General features: G+C 40.2%; 1 protein-coding gene across 7 annotated transcripts in view; it reads left to right on the forward strand.

Annotated features, from left to right (window-relative positions):
- The window catches only part of ARHGEF3 (Rho guanine nucleotide exchange factor 3), a 492515-nt gene that overhangs the window by 453613 nt on the left and 13364 nt on the right, over positions 1–25538 (forward strand). For all 7 annotated transcript variants that reach the window (XM_073592253.1, XM_073592255.1, XM_073592259.1 and 4 more), the window contains 5 exons: positions 8242–8349; positions 14521–14691; positions 16791–16853; positions 17334–17430; positions 17516–17592. In XM_073592253.1, the coding sequence (XP_073448354.1) occupies positions 8242–8349; positions 14521–14691; positions 16791–16853; positions 17334–17430; positions 17516–17592 (516 nt within the window). The remainder of the gene's footprint in view (positions 1–8241; positions 8350–14520; positions 14692–16790; positions 16854–17333; positions 17431–17515; positions 17593–25538) is intronic.

A 25538-nucleotide genomic window follows, 5' to 3' on the forward strand; every position in this document is an offset into this window, starting at 1 on the left:
TAAATTGTCATGCACAAAAACACCAATGATATACAGTATAAAAAAACAAAAATTGAGAAAGACGGATGTACCCAAAATGACTAGAAGAGTCTAGGTGGAAAGTACGCTCCAAAAATAAAAGCAGCGGGTAGTTGAAAAAACATCAGTTCCAGTATCCTGCTCTTTACCGCACCCTCTCTCGTTTGTAAGTGTAATATTGTTTTGATTTTTATCATTAAATCTCTCCCATGTTAGTGCACTATGAGATGTGCGCTCTTTTTTCTTTTGTCTTGTTTCAATGCTAGGGGGGTGTTTGTCAAAGTGATTTCTCAGCAAATTAAAGCATGGAGACATGGATGGATAGGTGAAATTGCTTTGAACATAATAAATGAATTAAATAGGGATTTTGGTTTGTGGTGCACAGGTGCAGTGTAGTTCCACTTTAAGGGATACCTCTCATTTACTCGCAAATCTTACAATAAGTATTTAACATGTTATGCATGTTGTTTATTCGTAAAAGCCTCCCTTATATAGATACCCAGAAGGCCCAAGACTGCTGTTTGGTGCTAAATATGGTTGCTAATGCCTCATTTGGGCAGGTCCTACTTTGAGAGCTCCTAAGACGTGGACCAGCATGAAAAATGTAAACAGGAACACCAGCTATCGTCTATCCAGTAAGCAGGAATGCAATTCCTGCTGTAGAAAAACACATTATGCGGTGCTTCTTGTGCCTTGGAATTATTTAGTATTTAAAATGTACTACCTAATACACTCACTGTTGATTTTTTAGAACTAATGCTTGCCTTATGTTTCAGTAAATTTTTTTTTTGGTAATGGCCCCTTAAAAGAATTCATAAAAAACGGAACGGATGCAGATACGTTGAGTGCTTTGGTCCCCTCTGATGAAGTGAGAATGTTTTTGTTGTTTGTTGGAGCATAAAGTACAAAGCGAAAGGCTGGACTATTGTACTGCACCTGGGCCAAAACAGTGATTCCTTGGTTAATGTTATCCAGGTCACTGGGTCCTGTATTCCCAGCACAATGCTAGAGAGCCTGTACACAGCTCATCTTTCTTTAGGAAGCCAAATCAAACTTGACTTTCAGTGGAGTGTGCTTTTCAGTAGTCTGTGTTAATTAGTGGGCTGTGGGTGGTCTGGCGGGTTGAAACTGAAAAGAAAGCTAATCAATACTATGAGAATGTGATTTAATATGACCTGACAGCCAGCTATATTTTTCCATTCAGTCCGTTAGGAGCAGTGGATACCAAAGAACTTATTGGAGCTCAACACATTGACTTAAATTTGTATGAAGGAAAATGATCCAGCTTGACTTGTTTTGTACATTCTTTAGTTTGTCATTATGTTTGGGAATATTTTAAATGACCAGTCCACTTAAAATCAGCAGTTTTGTTTTTTTTTTACATTGACTCTAGAGAATTAAGTGACTGAACAGCTTTTATATTTTTAGGGACCCTTTTGTGATATCTCTGCTGTTGAGTTTCTGGGTTTCTTACAAGGTTGTCCCATTCTAATTGCTAGACTCTATTTTTCCATATAATGGAGAATGCAACAGGAGATATAGAAGAATACCCAAATTCCCAGGGTAGGCAAAGTCCCCAGAACAATAGCTGGGGCTATGCGGAACACCAAGGTGGACAGGAACATCCAAAACTTCAGGGTACGTCTAAACACCTATAGAAGGGAGGTTTTACTACTGTAGTCCTCCAAAGATGTAAGGACCTTGTGGTTTGCTTAGCCCACATGAATGGATTGATCATTTAAGGCCCAAATCCCAATTTTCCTATTATCCAATGCAGTAGACACTAAACTACTGTATGCTATTACTACAGTGTTGGAAATTGTCCAAAACAAGGTCTGCTTTTTATTAAAAAAAAAAGATAACTTCCAACTGTCTAACACCATCATTCACATTAATAAAATCATAGAATTGGCAGTAGAACCACTCAAATTTAGTGCGTAATATTTTCCTGTGAAGTTTGGAAACAGAAAACAAGTTTCAGGGCTCATACAGATAGACATGATATGATAACATGGTACAGCGCACATTACCACAATGGGCAGCAATGCATTTTACTGTTGTGTGATGTGTTGTGGTGCATTTAATTTTGAATGACACCCCAAAATACACTGCATAGTAGCAGCAAAAAGACAGCATACCACAATACACATTGGTTGTATTGCGGTGTCTTGTGATAGAAAAATATTGCATGTCAAGTTATTCCTTTTTTCTTTTTAGATTTGTTCTTCTTGATGGGTTGAATACAGCATGCAAGAATTGCAATACATAGGTTCATTTTTGCAGACATGCAAAGATCTGTATATCAAAACAAAGTGATTGCAAAAAGTGTAGAAAGTTAAATTTATTGGAACATTATAGTATATTCCTTATTGTACTCTGCTGGTGGTTTGGCAATGAGCCAATGAGTACTGTGTATAACAGAAAATGTAGAGTTTGCTTAGCGTGCAATAAACAGCATATGTATTTATTAGGTTGAAAGGGACCTCCAGAGGAATGATTTTTTCCAACAAAAATGATCAGAAACCCTCATATATAGCCCCCTATAGAGAGAACCACAAGAGCCACTCTTTGAACAAGCACAGAATTCTGGAAGTTTTGCCGAAAAGTAGTTGGCTGTTTAACTTGTCATAGTTAAATTGATATCATCCCTTAGTTAGAACAGATGTTTTTATTCTCATACACTATGATCTGTTTCTCAGCTGGAAACAAAGCTGCACACTCATGTTCCAGTCCCAATGGTTTCATGCACAAAAGCCAAGGTGAGTAGAGGTTTGCACAGAGATTGAGGGTAATTTAGAAGTATTTAAATTGTTGGTAGCAATTTTGAGATCCAGTGAGAATACAAAGTCTGCCTATCTATGCCTGTCCTCTAAACAAGACCCACAGTGCTTGTTGAGTCAGCACACATTCACAACATGTTCATACGATACCAGCATGCATATGTATGCCACCATGGTGGCTAAGTGACTAACTCTCCCATCATGCGGTGATGGGGTGCTATCTGCAGTTTTTAGGTTTGCCCTGTGTGTACATGGTTTTTCTTCCAGTGTTCCTCTTTCCTGGCCCTCTCCAAATACATCTTGGAACATTAGATGTTGTCCATCACAGTTGGTTGTAATGTATGTGGTATGTATGACTGCAGGCGTGTGTGCCCAAAAAAATACTGCAGCATTTACATGAAATTTAATAAATTTTTTGTGCAAAGTTAGCATTTTAGATGACAGACTCTTTACCTTCCAGATAGGGGTAACTTCTGATCACCCAGATACACTGTACATTTGTAAGATGTGTGCATGCATGCTATTAATAATTAAAACTATGTTTGGTTGATGTATTGCTTACAAAGTAAAGTATAAATGTAAAAAAAATTGCTTTACCTATTATTTTGGATGAGTACGTGTATATGGGCACCTATTAGCACCATGGGAGGTTGTTGTCTCAAGAAAGGCAGCTGGGTGTAAACATCTGTGGGCATGGTCAAGACAGAACTGCCATTTCTGACTTGTTTTAAAGGAGCAAGCTCTGGGGTTGTCATCGGTCTTCACCTACCTGGTGAGTCACTGACCAAGAGCAAGTATTTGCATTTGATAGATCCTGATCCTTCATGGTGTGTATACTTGTCAGTAACTCACTAAATAGTGTTGCATGATAAAGTATGACTGGCTTGAGTTTATATTCCTTTATGAAACTTTCCTACTTCTATCCTGGCAGGCTTAATATCTCTACAGATAAAGCAGAGATGAATAGAGATAACATGTGCCTCTTGGGTTGTAATTATGAGATTTTCTGTTTTTGGTCTGGCCATAGTCTGGAGCATAAAAAAATTAACGTTCTTGGTTTTGAGCCTTGTTTGTGATCATGTTCTTTCTGCAATAAGGAGTTTGTTGGAAAATCTCTGCATGCTGGTTTTAATCCTTGAAGAATAGTGAAGTATCCAAAAAAATGCACATGTGCAATGGTCCAGATTAGGAGTGCCACAGGCCATTGTGGTCTTAAATCTTTAGGTCTTCCTACTCACCCCTGGCCATTGCTGTGGATGGAGGAGGAAGGCAGAGTAGGCAGGCCTACTATAAATCAATCAGCCCTGTCCCCCATCAGGATCCAAAGTACTGCACATATGCTAGACCAGATTAGAACACCGTAGACCCTGGTGGTCTTATATATGTTTAGGTCCTCCCATGCACCGTCGTCCATTGTAGGGTGTTAATTAGACAAAGTAAAAGGTTTGTTCTGATTGAGAATGGAGGAGATAAGTGGAGCAGGCAGCCCTACACTGAATCACGTGGACCTGTTTCCCACCAATTAGTAGAGCTAACCATTTTTTGAAATGCCTGATTTTCCACCCCAAGTATTCTGCCTACACAATTCACACACCTATAATGTCTGAAGTACAACAATATCAATTGCTCTCACGGTTCATTGGAACAAACAAAAATCCTCCAGCAGCCAAGGAATGTTGTTCATACCGACAAAAAACACCAAGGTCACAAAACTATTCAGCCTAATGGCTTCCTTCCTAATTTTATCCCATAGTCTCCCAAGCTCTCCAGTATTTTGTGAACTAAATCTCCAGATGTCTTTACCTGCCCTGGAGTTTACATAGCAAAATGGCCTTTTGTCTAGTTTTATTCTGAAAACCAACATTGTTTGTTTTATAGGCTTACACAATGAAGTGCACACACACTGCCAATCTCTTGTTTAGAGATAGGCTAGGTTTTCCCCAATGATAGAGGTTCAGGTGTCTGTAATACATTAGCAGCTGCTTTGTACCTAATCTTGCTTATTTGCTGCGCTAATTTGCTTCTTTGTAACCCTGACAAGTCCATCAGTTTGACATCCTATTTGTAAACAGTCTATCAAACAAAGTATCCCTTGAGCACAAACCACTATGGTAGAGTGCTTGGAGTGTGACAGCTGTAAAACAGGCCACCTCCTAAGCAAGTGACAACACTAATCTAAATATAGCTAGTAATTAGATTACAGATGTTTACAACATGTTTAGAAAGCCATCAGGTTGGTGTAAAATCAGAACAAAATTTTATTAAATATTTCATGATTTGCATTCTTAAGCTGGTCATACGCTAGTAGATTTACATACATTTCAAAAATGATTTCTTTTAACATTCGATCTAGGAGTAAATGGACTTTCCAAAACAAAAACAACATAAACTGTTAGAAGAAAACATTTCCATCCTGCTCTTTCAAATTCTCTCTTCACTGCAATTGGAAACGAGCATCAGTTACACTCCAGTAACGATTAGAAAAGTGAATAAACATTCTTAAAATGAAAATTTTCAGACAAACATCTACTAGCGTATGGCTAGATTAAGCCAAGGATTTCAGAACCATTTCATCTTTGGAAAGTAGAGTCATTGAAAGACAGACAGTTTTTACGTCTTGCTTTTACATTTTAATATTTCTGTAGAGATAACAATCCAAAAGTAATGTAATGTACAACCACATGAAGTATTTTAACTGTGTTTAGTTTTTCAGTGTTTCTTCAATAGCTCTGTGAGCAGTTTGTTTTTTCTGTATCTTTATCGAAAACAGCCATTCTCAACCACCGTCCCATGGAACCATAGGGTTTCTCCAGAGTTGTCTAGGGGTTACTTAAGTTGTGGCTGACTGACTTCCCATTTTATGGTGCCTGCATAGTTCCAGGTCCAACTCCACTTGGCAAAGCCAGCTTCAGAACTTCAATAATCATTTTAGCTGTCTGTAGGGGTGCATTATGACTACCCCTGGCCACCAATGGGCATTTTTCACGTTGTCTCCCAATCTATTGGTTTTAGCAGGGGTTCCCTGAGACCTGAAAATTATTTCAAGGGTTCCTCTGGGATGAAAAGGTTGAGAGAGTCTGATCTAGAAGCTTTGTCTTTTCTGTTGTAGGGGAACTACATCAAATGCTACGTCTTCTTTTATATGTTCCACCTGTTTCAGCAGCAGCAAGAGTAACATGCACATGGCCCTAGTGAAATTAACGATCATTTTGCAGGATCTTGTTAACAGAAAGATCCTCTTGTGTTTACACGCATATGGGCCCCTTTCACACGGGGCGGAATCTGTCCAAGCGGATATGCCTGCCCAGAGGGGGATCTCTCAGCTGACATGTCCGTGTCCACTTCGCTATTCTCTGTGGGGCGGTAGCATGCTGTCCATTTCCATCCGATTGTCATTCCATCCGCTGGAAAAATGGCGAACATATTCTCATTGGTCTGATTTTAGCAGACTGGATCGGACAGGATGCTGGTGGGTGACAGCAGACACATGTCTGCTGACATCCGACACACCATAGACAACAATGTGTGGTTCGATCGGGTCCTCCTGAAAAACAGACAGGCGGACCTGATCGGTCTGCTGGTGTGAAAGGGGCCTTAGACGCATATATGTCCATAGAGCTTTTAGATGTGTCAAATTCTTCTTCCACTCCATTAAGTTTTAGCTTTGTGTTATACCCTACACTAAGATAGTAACATTTGGCATATGGTTATTGTGGATAACATCTTGTCAGAATGTAATGCAGTGTAACGGAAGGAAACCGTGAGCCAGGATATACATAGCATGTTGCCTGCTTATATGATCTCTATCAAGTCCTAATAGAACTTGTGAGAGCCAGGAAAATGACACTTTGCAGACTGTCTGTAGAAGACAGATCACAATACACAATACAAAATGCTCCGAGACATTGTTTGTGAATTAGCGTTGTGCACTGCTTACGGCAATTTGGGGAAAGTCTTCCAGGGAGGAAATAAAGGAACAAACTACAGGTTGCTTTGAAGATAAAACATAGTCTGCGTCTTACAATAGAAGACTAAGAAGTGGAAGTACGTTCTAATGGGGAGGACAGTTGGCATAGACGGTACAAGATACCAGGAGCTTCCTGTTACATGAAAGGAAAATTAGGAACAAAAACATGTCTTTTATTTGTGTTTTTGAAAATAGCAGCAATCTGTTCTCATATGTTTCCTGCTTTGTTTGATATGCCTAGTCCACTATAATATGTAAAATCATGAGATAAAGGCTAATAAAATGGCCTGATTAGCAACAAATGTGAACTAATTTTTCAGTGTTGAATTTAACTATTAAGGAGGACCTAACAACAGCTCATTTATTATGTGATTTTGTTTGTGAGTAGATTATTATTGGTTTAGGTGAGTTTTTGTGAGGCTGATTATTGGTTTATAGCAGCTGACAGATCTTCTTTCATACGAGCAGTGGGGGGGTGGGTCTGTGCTAAAAACTGGCAGTTGCCACCCCCTTGACCACCCACCTAAAGTCCACAGTACAACCGGTTCTTTCTATTGTGGCTGCGGCAAATTTAATGCAACATGTCAGGTTGACAGGTAGTGCTGCCCGTCAAACTCGGACATTTAGGTAAGTGGGGCTTCGCTGCAACCACTCTCATCTGAAATAGAAAAAAAATACCCCTGTAGTGGGTGCCTCCTGCACTGCAAGGGTTAAATGTCAGTTATTTATAGGGGGTAGAGTTTTATTGTTTGCTCTAATCCCTGTTCCAGCAGATTCCAGTAATATCTTATCCCTGAAGCTGTGAACAGGCCCTTGGCGTCATCACATATAATGCAGAGCTATTAACCCTGCATTGGAGGGGCAAGCCCATGACCGTGAGCGGCTTAGAGAGGAGGCTGCAGCGGTCGCACAGATAGAGGAAACACAAAATAGACATAACAAGGACATAACCCTTGCAATTTGGGGGTCCCCCACTGCAAGGGTATTTTTTAGGAGTTCACTTTTAATACTGTCTGAGCTAGAGAGTCAGAGAAAAGCCCTTAGCTGCATATTTGTTTTGGGTTAGCAACTAAATGTAATGAAGCATGAGAGTTGATTTTGGCAGCTAGTTTTAACAAAGGAAGTCCACAAAGAACTTTTTGAGAGTCCACAAAGGTAGCTTTTGTCTTTCATTTTTAATCAAAATAAATATGATACCCTAATAAGTATCTATTATGCATTTTTAAAATAAAGTGAAGTGTAGAACCTCTGTCAGCTTTTTATTGCTGTTTTTTTTTTTTTTTTTCATTGGGAAGATTTTCCTTTACTTTCTGTTGTGTCACTGGAACAAGAGTTGGTGGGGACATAGACCACAATAAAAACCTGAAAGCAGTTTAAACCATACCCAAGTTAAAGTACTTTATTGTGTTATAGTTACTGTCGGTGTATTTTGTGGACTCAAATCTTATATGTACTTTCTTTTTCCTTTCTTTCCAGGAACCAAGCACTAAACGGGTTAAACCACTTTCAAGGGTCACATCACTAGCAAATCTCATCCCTCCAGTACGGGCAACTCCTTTAAAAAGATTCAGCCAGTCACTCCAGGTAAATGAACTTTGGTCTTTAGGACTGCTGTCTTAATAGACACATAACTGCATAGTGGAATTAGCAGAAGTTCTGTGCAAATTATCTATCGTGGACCTGGCATTAAAATTCAAACTTTGCTTGATTCCATAGAGCATAGATCAGCATAAATAATTTCTCTGGTCATCTTTAGTTAAAGGAGAAGTACAGCCAAAGCTCGTTTGGCTGTACTTCTGTGGATCACAGGAGTGCAGTTTGCTTTGCACTCCTGTGGCCCGGTCACCCGATGACATCACAGAGCAGGTGTTCTATCGATTTGTGCCCTCCGTCGAAAAGTGCCCATGCATGCGCAGAACGGTAGGGTACTCCAGCTGATTTGACAATCAGCAGGAATGACGTCGCCATAGTGCATGCTCACATCATAGGAGCCTTTTATCAATGGGAGATACCATTTGACGGGCACAATTGAATGCTATGCAAACAGCGGAGGGACGCCGTATTTGTCATATTGTGCCTCGCTGTTGCGCTGCAGGTTTACAGCGAGGCACAACCTGACATCTACAGTGTCCCCCCGCTCTTTGCATAGCTTTCAATTTTGCCTGTGAAATGGAATCTCCCGTTGAAAAAACCTCCTACGATGTGCTCATGCGCTGTAGTGACGTTACTCCTGCTGATCGACAAATCAGCTGGAGTGCCCTTCCATTCTGTGCATGCGTGGGCACTTTTCAACGGAGGGCACAAACCGATAGAATACCGGTCCAGGCTTGGCATCATCACAAACATGGAGTCAGGATCCGCCTATATTCCTGGACCGACACTCGGTTCGGCCTCTCAGCGAGCTGCTGAGAGCCTGAGCCGGCCACTCCCGCCCCTCCACAGCCCAGCACTCCAGTGAGTGAGGAGGGGGCAGAGCAGAGAAGTGCTGACTGACAGCAGCTCTCTGCTTTGGGATCAGCGGTGTTCGATCTCTCGCCTTCTCAGTGTAGAGGTGCCGGGGGACAGATGCAGCATCGGACCAATGCTGCATCCACCTAGGTAAGTATGAATTAAAAAAAAAAAAAAACATACTTCTCTTTTAATGGTCAAGTTCCTGGGTTCAGGAATTTTATATATATCTACCACACCAGAACACACTGGTCAGCGCTCTCAGCAATTGGCTGAGAGCGCTAATCTGTTTCCGATCAGCAGACCTTTTTCGGTCATGCCCCTTCAACAGAAGCCGGCTCAGCTGCCGTACACACAAGCCGAATATCGGCCAGTTTCTATTGAACCGGCCAATGTCATCCCATATTTGGCCCTTGTGTATGGCCCTTAAGAGCAAAGGCTTACTGTACCCAAGGCAAGTAGATACAGTAGTAGTGGTGAAAGGAACATAAACAGATTTATTGGTCAGCATTTCAACAAGGCACTGCTCAAGAAAGACAACTATTTAAAAAAAAAATAAAAATAAAAAATAAACATTTTGTTAAAGGAAAACCATTCAAGAAATCAACCTGGCCCCAAGCCTTGTCCAAAACTAGAAACCAATAATGTTTTCTGTGAACACAAGACATAATCTACCCGTGGAGTGAAAGCTTGTTAAATCTTGTGACCAAATCTCAGTGCGCCCATTCTCTGTGAACGTTTTAACATGAGCTTCTTTGTATGTGTGGGAAAAGCACCAGTATGACAGACATCCCTGTGTAATATATATTGGGGAGTTGGCGCACTGGGTGCCTCCTGTCCTCCATATGGCTATAGGCCTCATACAAAGGCGGCATTTACAGACAGGGAGTAGAGTTGCTGAAGTCACCTCGGCTGTCTGTGTTTCATCCAGAACGCAGCGTATAGCGTGACTGGAACAGAAAATAGTGTACAGTCACTGGCCTGGAAAGATCCCACCTTGGCAGACGCAGCCTCCTTGAGTAACACTGGGGGACAGATGTTTAATACTTTGCAGAAGCTGCCCGTAGTGGAGAGGTCAGGGAAAATATGTCTTAGGTCTGAAAGAGAGGCTTTATTAGTTACAGTTGTGAGCACGAATGTGGAAAGTTTAAATTGTGTTTTGGCTAAATTTCTAAGCTTCCCTTTTGCAGCTTAAACAGCTGTATCCTTGTTTAAATGCTTGCTCGCTTGTATACTATTTCTTTCTCTTTTTTTTTTTTTATCTTTAATAATCCTTGCTCTTAGTGACTTATGTGGTTTTGTCTGCTTTATTTCCTTATTTTTCATTTCATGTTTATTTATATTTGTCCTGAAATCTGGTTAAATATTCATTCGGCAAGGATATTGGAGCATTGCCAGTGAACAAAATAGAAGCTCGTAGCATATTATTTATTATTATAATTTAAGGTACTTATATAGCGCCGTCAATGTACGTAGCGCTTTACATATACCATTGTACATTCACATCGGTCCCTACCCTCAAGGAGCTTACAATCTAAGGTCCCTAACTCACATTCATATACTAGGGCCAATTTAGACAGAAGCCAATTAACCTACCAGCATGTCTTTGGAGTATAGCATATTATTAATTAGGGACAATGTTGGCAATTGATGCTCCTGCATTGCATTATGAGATGTCAGGGATCTAAGGTAAACATTTTCAGTGTGGTCTTAAGTACAAGGTATCCCTGGACTCAAAAAATCTTTGCCTGATGTTTTAGATTAAAGTACTTTATGGTGGTGGCATTTCTGGGCTTTTATCAATTTAGCGTTGTGCTGGTTTCAGAAGAAAGTGGTTAACTTGGTCAGAGCAGCCCATAAACCCCACAAAGGTATCTGTCTGTGGAATTAGTTATTAATCCAAACAATCAAGCAACTTTTGGTAATGTATTGGGTAAATTGAATGTATATGAAATTGAGGAACTATGGAAGAAATATCTATACAGCAATACCATTTATTTGGTAATTTAAGAACCCCACAGTTCTCTATATTTGGTTGGCCATTTGAACAAACTTTAAACCAAAGTAACAGGCTCCATTTACAACAAAATGGTGGCCGTTCACACACTTCCTTAGCATTAAATGCCATCCTCTTAGTTAAAAATGGATTCAGCTTGGTATCCCATCCATGGGAGAACCCCTCTAAAATATGTTAGGGGCCTAATCGTTGAGGCTCCATTTACAAGTTGGGTCATTAAAGTGGATGTGTACTTTGCCAATGCAGTGTAAAAAACAATAGGTTCACTTTAATGCCGACCACTACCACCACTTGTGCTCATCTCCCCTTCACTTACCTTTGCGATTGCTGGAGTGAGTAAAGAAAAATACCTGGCACTGACGTATATGGGAGATCATATGACTCACTAACCTCCTTCCCATGTGACAGTGCTCCAGAGACTTCACATGGGCACTGGGAAGCATCAATATTCACATGTAAGCTCTGACCAGAGTGATAGCTTACACTGAATTTATTCTCTTTGTTCATGGCTGTGGATGGAGCAGCAGAGAAGAGAAGGGGTGGGGGGGTGGGGGGTAAGTATATGTTGCTGCGGGGACCTTCTTTAAAGCCAGCCTGTTTCACAGGTTCATCTTTACATATGTCCACTGTTTCCCAACCACTTGAGACTTTTGCACCAAGTATGTAAAAACTTACACACTCCCCATCCTACATGTGACAGTGATTGGACTGCCTAACAGTGGGTCAGGGCAATGGGACAAGCAAGTACGGTCTGTTTACAGTCCTTTCTTTAAAATGAACCCATTACTTTGTCTGTTACATAATTTTGTTCCATGTAAGGCAACAGAAGCAATAATAATGTAATTTACTCTCTGATATAATTGATGGTCATGACAATGTTTACATCTCAAATTCTGCAGCAGAGACCTAAAGAGTCCAGTGCTTAGATAATTGTAGTTATTTAAAGCCCAAATCCTGCCAGTTTTTTAAGTAGACCCATGTAGTGGGGTCCCCTCTCTCTCCCCACACTGAATAGGTTAAATGCTCACTTGGCGGGGGGGGGGGGGGGGATAAGTAGAAATACTTAACCTTACTCCGATAAGCTTAAAGTGACTGGTCTCCCAAAGCTGCATTCCTTTGCTGCCCAGATGGTCGCAGCCCTCTGACATCATCCTGTACAATGCAGGACCAGCAGTTCTGCATTGTACAGGAAGCCAGCAAGGGCCTGCCCACAACCTGGAGCATCGTACAGTGGAGAAAAGCACTGGCTGAAAGGGAAGCCAGGAATAAGATAAGTATTTGTACTCATCCAACCCCCCACCAAGCAGTGAGATCCCCCCTGAACTGCAGAGAATAAATGCAGTTCAGGGCGGATCTCTCTACATGGGTACATTTAAAAGCAGCCCAGAATTGAGCCTTTAAATGGCCACATCCAGAGTTAATTTACCATTCTATTTTATTGCTAATCCTCACTCTGACAGCCGCAGTGGAAACATTTTACTATATATGCTTCACGAATTGCTTCCCTTTAATTTGGCTTATGAAATACCTTTATATAGATTTTATGTGGCCTAGTTATTTATAGTTCTGCCTCTGTATAAAATGTGACTTCCTCAGAGGTTTATCCAGACCTTCTCTTTCCCAGTTGTTATAAAAAGCAGGACAAAGAAAAGCGTAGGTCTGGTCTACAGTGAAAAACATTTTTATTCTAGCTGTCATTTTTCTAGTGTTGGTCATAAAATGGAATGAGAGTAGTATAAAGCCTGCTTGCTTTGTTGAATAGAATCTTTATCAACCTATGGACTCCTGTGTAATACTGATATGGAATACAGGAAAAGCGCATTGCAGAAGTTTATGACCGTTAAACAGGAATCACTAAATGACGCTAACTTTTAAAAAAAATTTTTTTTTTATTACATTTTTTTAATTTTGTACCAGAATTTAAGCAGAAATGTTTAAGGGCCTTTTTAGATCTATGCATATGCGTTGAGGGAGTGTTAGGCAAGTGTATTGGTAATACCCATTTCCAACCAATTAAAATGTATTTTACATGTTTTTTTATGCATTGTTATTTTTGGAACTCCAAATGCACTAAAACGGAATAAAAAACATGTATTGTTCAAAATGCACTGCACTGCAATACTGAGATGTGAACTGCCACTATTTTTATTATGTGGAAGTTTGGTACCTACATTTTAGTGAAATAATTCCGTTTTTGCTAGAGGCTAATGATGTCAGACCCTGGCTTCTTTATATATTCCAGCAATAAAATCTCCCTGCAAGAATGTCCAACCCCTTTCATCCACCTGGTACTTCTTAGTATTCCCACCCACCTGGGAGTTTTCCAGCTCTTCCTGTTGCATTCTACATAATGCAGAATAAATAAATAAATCCAGCAGGGAGACTGATAACGCCTTAAAATGGCAACAGCTGGTGTGTAGACCCAGGAATTTAAGCACAGAAATCTTACCAAGAGGATCCACTGAAGGATCTATTATTATGTTCAGTTTTTTGTGGATTGACTCTTTAACTTTTTTTGTAATATGATTAAATTGTTATCCAAGTCTTCAGATTTCCCTGCATGCACTGCTTCTACCCTATGGGTGCAGAACACCTTTGACAAGGCTAGGCCATGACATATTGGAAAATTATCACAAAGATAATAAAGTTAATGAAATATATCTGAAAAAAAAAGCATAGCAAACATGTTACAAATGTAAAAAGTTACCTTGGTTGCTCATGAGTCACGTGTCCCTGTTTGAACATCTGTGTTGTGAATTTCTCATAACCATAAAGTCATTTAAAGATTTTTTTTTATATACAATTTTAAAATGTTCCTTTATACATAATTAAATGTATTTTTACATGTGACTAGCATAAGTACCTGAATCTGTCTTGATATCAGCCAGTTATTCCGCACTCAGACTGGAAGAGGGAAGGGATTTAGGAGGATCCAATCAGGGGCTATGCTACAGGCATGGAGAACATACAGACAGGAGGAAAGAGCAGAGTTGATTACATATTAGTGTGCTGCTGCATTGTCTAATCCTCAGGTTGTAGGGGTTGGGGAAAGTGGTGTCACCCTTCTGGCTTTGTTGTCTGGCAGAATGGCAGGGCAGAATTTCAAATTTTTGGGAAATTACCGTAAGTTTGTTTCAACTATTTAACAGCTTGCCTAGAATTACTCTTTAAAACATTTCATGTGGATATTAATGTTTAAGCAATGCATTTTATACATATATAAATTATATATATATATATTTTTAAGTTTTATAATAATGTAATCTTTTTCTCATTCATTTTTACTTTAGCGTTCTATCAGCTTCCGAGGTGATAGTCGTCCAGACTTATTTACGCCGAGACCTTGGTCAAGAAATGCCCCTCCTGCTATCACAAAGCGCAGGGACAGCAAGCTGTGGAGTGAGACATTCGATGTTTGTGTTAATCAAGTGCTCACTTCCAAGGAGCTCAAGCGCCAGGAGGTTTGTGTTTTACCAAATGTTTGAACTGCAAACAGATAAATCTGGCTGCATGTAGTGTGATTATTCTGTGAAGACTATGGGATGTAATGATATACACAGCTGTGCACACTTCACATAAATTCACAGCTTCCCTTGGTAATGCAGACTGAGACCTCTGTGGATCTCCTGTTGAGGAGCTACTACAAGTCCCAGCATGGTTCTGTTGGGATTTGGAGTCTTATGCTGTTTGCTTCTACCAAAATTCCTTTTTTTTTTCTTTTTTTTTATTTTTTTAAGGCAGTCATTAATATTCAATATAAATTAGAACAGCAAATCTAATTTTATAAAATATAACAGATTTGTCTCCACAAGAGAAATTTAGCCGTGTATAGCTAGCTTAGGGATGACTAGTTCACCTGGGGGCAGACAAGACATTTGGCACAGATGGGCAGACAGTGTAGCTGTAGCCCAGGTCATGCCTTGGGTAGAAGTCAATTTATTACATGATATATAGTGCACTAGAAGGCACATTGCTGTTTTGTATATAGATGTGCAGACTGTAATCTTCTTAAATCTAAGGAAATAGAAAATGTAGATTCTGCGATGGGGGAAGAGTTATGTAACATTGCGCTGCGGTTTACTGATAACTATGGTATGATTAAATCGCAACATGTCTTGTGTTTAAAGCACCATGACCATTGTTGAGAGATCACATGCTTTCCCAGAGAAGAATATTCGCATTATTGGGTAATTACAATCCTGCTGAGTACAGCCTGCAGAGAGCAAGGACAAGATGCCAAATAAAAGAAAACGTGGCCATTTTCTCTCCTTCAGACAGTGACTCTGTCCCACCACACATGTTAAACGCTTCATAAGTTTTAATACATTTGGCATTTGCCAGGAGCTGGAGGGGGGTGTAGGCATCTGAGGCCTCTCTACACTTTGATCTTTTATGCTGGACTTTAAAAGATCCCTATTCACCCTTTATTTTTGAGTTGTAGATATATGAGAAGGATGAGGTAGGTTTATGACTATTGAGTGAGATAGCACCTGTAGCCCACACAACACAAAAATCATTCTAGAGATTCAAAGATCACAGCAAGGTTGGAAGGGTTGTATAGTAAAAACTATACCAATCAGTTGAAGACAAATCTAATCAAAAGAATTGAGGTAGTCAAGCATATCAACACCAGAAAGTAAGAAAAATATAACACAAGACTCAAACAAAAAAAAATATAAGAAATTATTCAAAAATGCTTAAAAACTGGCAATAGTAGTTCATCCCAGTAGCTAAAAGTAGTACATGTTAACAGCCTCAATCAAGGGTCTACAGACTATTCCCATAATTATACATTGAATGCCTCATACATCAATAACATATAAGATAAAGATGAAGTATCAAATATAAATATAACAATACAATATTGTAGAAAGGCATTCCATCTGCCTACACATTTCTCAGGTTTTACTCCTTTCTTCAGGATGAGGGAACCCTAAAGATTAAGTGCTGTCTTTTCCAGAGTCATCACAATATAGATTTGTACAAAAATGCTAGCAATATCCACAATAATCATGACTGTCGAATTTATATCAGTATTAGATACGGTACATGTGCATCTCTTTGCTATCCCTGTGTTTCAGGCACCTGTATCACTGAGAAGACATCACAATATAGATGTATACAAAAATGCTAGCAGGGTCCACAACAATCATGACTGTTGATAGCGATCGGGGTTACATACGGTATGCGTGCATCTCTTAGCTATCCCAGCATTTCAGGTACCTGAATCACTGAGAAGAGGGGTCTTAGGAAAGGAAGCCCTGCACAAGGGGCCTACTGTCCTCTCAGCCTGGTGAAAAAGGTCCTCAATCATTTCAATTATATTTGTTTTCCCATTTTTGGAAGTGATCAACACAGCAATGTAAGGAGACCAGGAGATCTTCCAACCATAGAACAATAAAGATACCCTACACCAGTCAGTTATCAGAACATGTTGCCCGCCATGAGTTATGATGTTATAGTGCTTAGTACTTATATGTAACCAGTTCCGCACCAAAGTTGCTCACACATCACATTCATGACTAATCATGGTATTTTTTTTTTTCAATTCATTTTACAGGCGATTTTTGAATTATCTCAAGGAGAGGAAGACCTAATAGAAGACTTGAAGCTGGCAAAAAAGGTAGGCTAGCAATGGCTGATGTAAACAGTAAGAAAGTGAAAGAAAGAAAAGTGCTGCTTTATTCTGCGCAGATTATAATGTGGGTACATAGCAGTTGTATCCTAAATACTCTGCCATTACACTAAAGCATTTTGTTTCTTATATTGGGCCTTATGACCTCAGAGCATTTTCACCCTTCAGAAAATAGATCTGCTATTGGGCCTGCCAGGTTATATAGCCGCCCATTCACAACACCCCCACTATATGCATACATTTAATTTGAACAAGATAAAAGGATAATCAGATTTTTCTTCACGTTCCCATTTTCTGTGCTGTTATCTGCTGTGTGAGCCTCTGGTAAGTTTGTTGAAAGAGAACAACTTGTACTGTGTTTTACTAAACAACGGAACAGGACCACTGAAGGTCATTGTGTGAGATATGAGCAGGCTTTTGTTTCTCTGTAATTGAAAACTAGACTCTGACCATTTGTTGTTCTCTCAGGCATATCATGACCCAATGTTGAAACTCTCCATAATGACAGAAGCGGAGTTAATGCAAATCTTTGGCACCCTGGACTCTCTTATTCCCCTCCATGAAGGTATATGCATTGCTTTGTCTTTTGTGTTTGAAAGGATACCCCTTTCTGAGAAAGAGTTGGCTAAAATGTGTCTGTGTGTTTATAGATCTCCTGCAACGCTTACGTGATGTCAGGAAACCAGATGGATCTACTGAACACGTTGGGCACATCTTAGTGGGTTGGGTAAGTTATGACATGCATTTATACAGTCATCCTCTTCTTTGGTTTTGCGGGGGTGGGTGTAAGGTTTTGCTTTTTACAACATAAAACACAGCCCTCAAAATGGCCATAGCAAATTAATTTAAAGTAGTTTTCAGTAGACTAACTTTCTGTAGGAGCTTGTCAGTATTAAAAATGGTTAAAAAGAATGTATATATTAGATGGCATGTATTTGGATGCATTTTGTGTGATCTGGAGCAATATCTGTGCTGGTTAGACATGGGTTTAGAGCAAGTGTTTAACATTTTAATTACAGCATGTATTAGATAAAAGCAGTACCATTTTTAAAGCAGGGCAAAAGGGGCAGCTGCCCTGGGCCCTGTCATTGTTGTGAGGCCCAAAGCAGCTGCCTCATACTTGCCAACTATCCTGGTTTAAATTCCCTCGTCCCTTGAGGTTTTAGTCCTGTGCTGTGTCCCAATATCTCAGTGTGAAGTGCTGCTAATAATGCTGCCCAGCTCTGCCCTATTGTTGTGTACAGATGACTCACCTGCAGACCGTGTTTACATGTAAATTACCGGCATTCGTATGTAAATAGCGACGGCCGGCGGCATTCATATGTATATCATGCCCCCCTAAGGTCATATCCACAGTAATCTCTAGCAACCAATCAACAAGCAGAAATCATGTGCTGTAACCTCTAGCAACTAATCAGTGAGCTGTAATGTGTGCTGCAACCTCTAGCAACTAGTCAGTGAGCGGTAATAATACACTGTAACCTCTGGCAACAGATTTCTGCCTGATCTGATTCAGTAAACTGATTTTGAGTCTAGCTGCTATTTATTGTATGTCTCAGAGCGGGTGGAGAGCAAAACTGCATCAGGGGGGCAAGAAAAGTTTTGCCCAGGGTCCAATCAATATTAAAGACGGCCCTGGATAAAAGTGGGGTTCATTGTTGGTTGTTGTTGCTCCTTTGCAAGGGAGTTATCTGACCTGCATTTGGGAAACAGAAAGGACTAAATTTTTGCTGTTAAAATGTTTTTTTGCCCAAGTAAGAATCAACAAACTATATTTCAGAATTTTTTAATGGTTCCACGCAAAAAGTGTATGCCATATTTCATTTCTATGTGAAGTTGCTAATTTGTGTCCAGAGACAGAACCTCAGATATGCTACAGTCCTGCAAATTTCTGAAACTTTGTTGCAATAGTGCCAACTGAAGCCAAAAGCGAACACAGATAAAGAACTATTGATGGTGTACAATATGATATAGAATTTAGTGTGTACAATAAAGCCTAGTACACACAAGCCAAATGTCGGTCGGCATCGGCCCGTGTGTACTGAAGTCAGGTTTCTGTCGAAGGGGCTTGACCGAAAAAGATCTGCCGACCGGCTCCCAGTCTGGCCGAAGTGTTCTGGCGGGGGGTCTGTCAGAACACAATAGAACAGCAGGGGAGATTGCTGTACTAACATCAGATAGTTAGTACAGCGACTCCTCCTGAGCTGTCAGGTTTTTTTTCATTCAGTCCTGCTTGGTTGAACAGAAAAAAAACTACAAGTGTTTACGGGGCTTTATCTGTATGACACGTACATTTTAAGTCAGTGTTCCCTAGATATTTACAGGAAAAAGAAAGTAGAAATAAATACAGTATCATTATTTCTATTTAGAGCAAAAATTCTGTGATCTCTGCAAACGGAACTATACGGTTGATGTGTGCCTCCAGTTCCCATCTTGTGAGATGCTTGTCTCTTGGAAATTCTTGAGTTTCACGGGTGATTTCCGATCAGCGCAACACAAAAATAGTACTTTAGTAATTATTCGAAAACAATCTAGAATATCTACCCATTATAGGATGTTTCCTCAAATAAATTAGGAAGTGAAATTCTTGTGTTCCTCTTACTATTAAATAGGAAAATATAGATGTAATATGCTTTTTTCACAGTCCAAGCTCAACAGAGATGATTTATTTTTTACTAGAAGCTCCTTAGTAATGACTATGTGAAATCATGACTCATTGCCAAGGTCATATTTACTAGCAGAAAGCCTACCAAATGTACTTTAGATTCAAGGAGTTGCAGTGATTAACATATATGTCACCATAAGAGAATTCCAAGGGACTCCTAGATCTTTCGCTTTTCGTGAAATACATTGCCTAATATGAAAGATCTAATATAATTTATCACTGTATAAAGGAAGAGGGCCCAAACACGTGGAGGACTTGAGATGTTTGATTTACATCAGGCCCTATTATTCAGTTCAGTGTGGGAAAGCTGGTTGAAATATACGTCAACAAGGCAAATTGATTTTTTTTGATGATCTGCAGCCAAATAGAAAAAGCAGATGTTAAATTAGTAAATACAGTCAGTTATCGGTTTAATTCTCTGCTTAATGTGTAAGAGCTGCTGATATGTAGATGAGGACCCAACATCCTTACAAAGGCTGTGTATACCCCCTACACTTAAAGTACAATTAAAGCTAAAATAAATGTTTAGCTTTGGATAATATAAGGGGGGGAGGTTATAACCCCTGTCAAGTTTTTTTGCTATCTGTGTCCCATTTGGTGTAATTCTCTAGACTTCTTGTTCCATAGCCACAAGAGAGAGTGAGGGAAATCCCTGGTTGTGACCACAGACACCAGAACTAGTGTTCCCATTGGACGATTGGAAGATTTACCCCTCTATTCCTGTTCTGCTCACAATTCAAAAATTGGAATCTTCATTTACAACTCCCCCCCCCCCCCCCCCAGTAAAAATGATCCCTGCCTTACAGGGACACAGGCAGCAATCAAATTAACCTGACAGGTATTCTAATCCCTCTCCACTGTAAACAGAATATAAAACAAAAAGTTTGGCTGATGTTTTACTGTGCCAAGTGAAATGGGGTAAATGTCTGTTGCATCAGTGGAGCAACTTATTTAAATTTGCCGATCTAGCAGGAAAATTAGTTCAAGACCAGAGACCCCATATATAAGTGTCCCTCTGGGGAGCTTTCACTGCCTATCCTAGGTATGCAACAAACAATGAGAAGATTTATTTTCAAAGTGATGAGAATTCCCATCTTAGATGCTCTGAAGGCTACCCAAATTTTTTGGATTTTCTGCTAGAGGGGTGACTGTACCCAGTGAGGAAATAGCAAAAGCAATTTAACGGAATATCTAATCCTTTCCCACTCTATCAAAAATAAAAAAAGCTTTGTTACACTTTAATTCCAGTAGGCTCCCAAAGCTCCCATATGTTTGCAAATGTTTTAATAGCTCTGCTCTACTGCTAAACCAGTATGTGATTTGCATTTTCTAACTCTATTGAGAGTATTACCTTTATCAGAAAACGACAGAAGAAAACAAAAAGTCACAGACATAGGTTCCTTTCCTTGACAGGCTGAAACCCCTGGCTCATCGGGCGTATCCAATGAGGAAATCCATGTACAGTATGTGCACCAGTGCGTTATAGCAGGAAACCAGCATGGTGATGATGATTTTTAAGATAATGAAGTAGTTAGGAATTAAACAGAGTGGGTGTTACGATTGTAGTGGGTGCTGCTTTGTATTCCCATTGTAGTAAGAAGCAATGGCTGTCATCTACTATTCCACTTTGCCTGTGTAGGGCGGTCTAACTTGCTCAGCGAGGTAAGACTCCATTGTATTCCGCAAACTGTTATCAGGAAATTGACGCACCCAGCTCAAGCGTCTGCATAGCAGAACTTCATTATCACGGCAGGTTTCAGAATCAAGCTGCTGAATATGGGGAATGATAGGTTAGGGTGTTAGGAGATCTAAATCTATGCATTACCTTTTTTCATGCTTTGTTCCCCTGTAATAAGCAGAAGCAATTATCAGGTCTTTACATTCAGGAAGTCTTGCATTCGTCCCCAAAGGCACCTTTAATTACCATTTAAATAGGAAACCTGAATCACAGGTGCTGGCAGCATTTCTCTGAATTCTGTTTAAAACTATAGTCGTATATTTAATCAATTATTTCTGTTATGCTTTAAACAAACAGAAAACCTAATAAAAGTGTGCAGTTTAGCACAGAAAACACCATTCCATTTTACTGCCACTGTAGAGTCACACACAGGGGGATTGTGGGAAAAAAGAGCTATGTAAATAATATTCATGTATATTGGATACAGTGTTATAAGATTTGAGAGAAATTGGTATATTAAATATATGCCTAGAGATTTATTTATTTCTAGAGGATTGTGATGCTATAGATAAGGGGCATGCTTATAGGTTGTGTTGCCAGGCTAATTTGAGAACAGGGGATGTGCCAATAGGAGGAGTGAGCAAAGTGACAGAGAGATGAGCTTATCAGTCTGCTCTGCTGCTTTCCTTTCAATGTCCAGTCACAGGCTAGGGGAGGGACAAGACCTGTAAGTGTGGCTTAACTGCAGCAGGGTAAAATCAGGTCTCCTTTCCTTCCAGATAGGCTTGTTATGTGTGGCAGAGCTGTATGGATTTCAGGGTTGGGTGGACAGAAATACAAATCCTTTGACTGATAAAACACAAGCAACCAAATTGCATACAAGTGCCATCTGTATGACTTTGCTGCTGCCAAGGAATTTGTAAATTATTTTTTCAGCAAATCATGTGATCCAATCACCTCTAGCAGACAGCACTGGTAACTCCTGGACCTCCCTGCAGACTACACTGCAGTTATGCAGTATAGCTTTATACAGGATACAACTAAATCAGCCAGAAGATAATGATGAAGTTCTCTCTCTTGTCTTCTCCTTTTGAACTTGTTCACATACAACAACTATTAAAACCATTATATGCTGGTGGTATTCTAGGGCAGTGTTTCTCAACCAGAGTGCTGTGGCACCCTGGGCTCCCATCTGGGTTCCCCTGGGGTGTTGCAAGCCATGGACCCAGTTTGCCCTGGATCACCATGAGTTGCCACGATGCATATGGGCCTCTGATTTGATTGGGGGGCCGCTAATGTGAAGGGGAGGCTCTGATATGCTGGGTGGCCTCGTATGTGAAGGGGAGGCACTGATATGATCGGAGACCTCTGATGTGAAGGGGAGGCTCTGAAGTGAAGGGGAGGCTCTGATGTGAAGGGAGACCTCTGATGTGAAGGGAGACCTCTGATGTGAAGGGAGACCTCTGATGTGAAGGGAGACCTCTGATGTGAAGGGAGACCTCTGATGTGACGGGAGACCTCTGATGTGACGGGAGACCTCTGATGTGACGGGAGACCTCTGATGTGAAGGGAGACCTCTGATGTGAAGGGAGACCTCTGATGTGAAGGGAGACTTCTGATGTGAAGGGAGACTTCTGATGTGAAGGGAGACCTCTGATGTGAAGGGAGACCTCTGATATGATGGGAGACCTCTGATATGATGGGAGACCTCTGATGTGAAGGGAGACCTCTGATGTGAAGGGAGACCTCTGATGTGAAGGGAGACCTCTGATGTGAAGGGAGACCTCTGATGTGAAGGGAGACCTCTGATATGATGGGAGGCCTCTGATGCGAAGGGGAGGCTCTGATATGATGCAAGACCTCTGCTGTGAAGGGGAGGATCTGATATGATGCAGGAGCTCTGACATTAAGGGGAGGCTGTAATATGATGGGAGGCCTCATGTAAAGAGGGGCTCCTGATGTGAAGTTAATTTCATCAAAATTGTTTGCATTGTCCCAGGCTTAGGTTTCCCATTGATAAGTAACATTTGAATAATTTTCTAGTTTAGACTGAGGTGCCTCAAGATTTTTCATACTTTAAGGCTTGGTTCACACCTAATGCCAATGCGGCTCACAGCAAGGGTCCTGCACATCTTTTGGTCCACCGTTTCAGGTCTGATTTCAGCCCGAGTTTTGGGCTGAATTCTGACCTGAGATGGACCAAAAGACACACAGGGCTCCTGTGCAAATTCACACCGGAGCCACATCGGAGATATGTGAACCGGCTCCATAGAGAGCCAGTCACATTCTCCTGCTATTGCAAATTGGATGTGGGGATCCCGCATCCAATTCGCAATGGAGTGAACCCGGCCTTAAAGGGTGTCATGACTCAAAAAAGGTAGAAAAAATCTGTTCTAGGGATTGCCAGAGACTGATCTAATGAAAGACTTCATTAGCCCTTTCAGTAACATAGGTATTTTGTATTTGTATTGGTTCTACAGCCACACATTATAAATTATATTTATTATAGAGCAGTTATATGTGTTCGGACTGTGATGAATTAACATAATTTTACTAAGACTATTACCAGAGACCTTTGAGTCATTGTTTTAGTGAAAAAAAAATCAGTTAGTTTTATTTATTTTAATAACTAAAGCTGGGCTACACATTGTATAATTTTCCTTTATATTTACCAAAACTATATAATTTGAGGTCAAACCTAAACAATTTCAAATTGTATGCAATCAGGCAGGCCCTTGCACTACATAGTTGAAGGTAAATCTAAAGAAAATTGTATAATGTGTAGCCAGCTTTACGCATGTTGCCAGCGTTCCACAATGTAGTATTGACTTATTCAACAGTACTTAGCAATACTAGTTTCATACTATTAGATTTTTGATAGCTTTAGATAACCTGAGCAGTGTGTACTTTTTAGACTTTTTTTTGTTTTTTTTGTTTGTGCAGACCATATTAGACGCATCACGCAAACTCTCTCTAAATAAGCACTTTGAGTTTGACCGCTAAGAAAGGATTATCAGAAAGCGGCATCAGGCATTGGATGTGTGCATAATACTGTGTCTGACTTAGCAGGAGTTATTTTAGCTCATTTGTTAGGACTCAATAGGCTGTCAGGCTGGGTTTGTTAGGCTCCTGTTACTGGCGGTTGTGAAAGGATGGGAGTGTCAGACAACTCTTTGATTTAGTGGTGGTGACATTGTGTTTACTGTCTGTCAATGATGAAACATGTCAGGGGTATTATCGTTTGGATGGAAGGAAGACAAAGGAAGCCTGAAAATTACCAGCAGCCCTATTCTTCGAGGACTCTCTGCTAGTGGTTCCCTTTGATCTCCATGACCCCTCATCACATCTAAAATGGTTTCTTGAAGTTCATAAATTAGTCACTACAGTGCTTTATGGGATACGGTTATGATCATTTAGTGTTAACTATTTTCTTTTCACTTTATTCTCAGGAGCCAATCAACTGCTAATTACACTTTACTTCATCTTAAAGTCATTTCATCAAAGCTGTTAATGTAGGATGACATTAAAACAACATTTAATGCAGTTGTGTATTAAAAAAAAAAAAAAATTAAAGAGAAACTGAATTTACTCTATAAAAATTGTTACAAGGGACATAGGTGTTTACAGCCTATTACATTAGGGCGTGCACCCCAAAGCTCAAACACATATGCGTGTATGTGCATGTGTATATATACTGACGGTGGCGGTAGAACAGAGATTTGTTACAGAGTGTCAGAAGGGCAGAGATTGGTGTCAGTAGGGCAGTTGATGGTGTTGGTAGTTGGTGTTGGTAGTTTTATTTTATTTTTTACAATTTTAGTTTTTTTATTTCTTTTTTTACAACTTTTTTAGGAGTTCCGTTATGGGGCTTTAGTGAAACATCAGGGGTCTAAACAGAGGGAATCTGCGCCACACGGGGTGATTAGGGTGTGCCCACGCCTATGAGAAGGGAGAGTTTTTTGGGCAAAAGATTCTGTATGTCTCTTCTGTCATAAAACTTTTCCCTTCCTGCCATCAGCATTTTAGAAATTGTAACTGCAGCGTATGTTGCAGTTAACATTCTCAGTGTACAGGAGCCAAGTGCCGGGGTGATGTAACTCCTGTGTGCATGTGCAGAAGTTACACCTTTGGTGGCCCACTAATGGCTGAAGATGAAAGACTTTAGACCCAGGAGAAGACAGGAGAGGATGGCAGCGATGGAGCAACAAAGGAGAGCTTAGACCTTGCATCGATGGAAAAGGGCACACTAAAGCCTAGTACACATGATCAGAAGATTGGACAAAAAAATACCGCTTTCTAACTGATCATACAATAATCTGATCATTCGCAC

This window comes from Aquarana catesbeiana, linkage group LG07 (assembly GCF_042186555.1).
Source record: "Aquarana catesbeiana isolate 2022-GZ linkage group LG07, ASM4218655v1, whole genome shotgun sequence".
NCBI classification, from domain to species: Eukaryota; Metazoa; Chordata; class Amphibia; order Anura; family Ranidae; genus Aquarana; species Aquarana catesbeiana.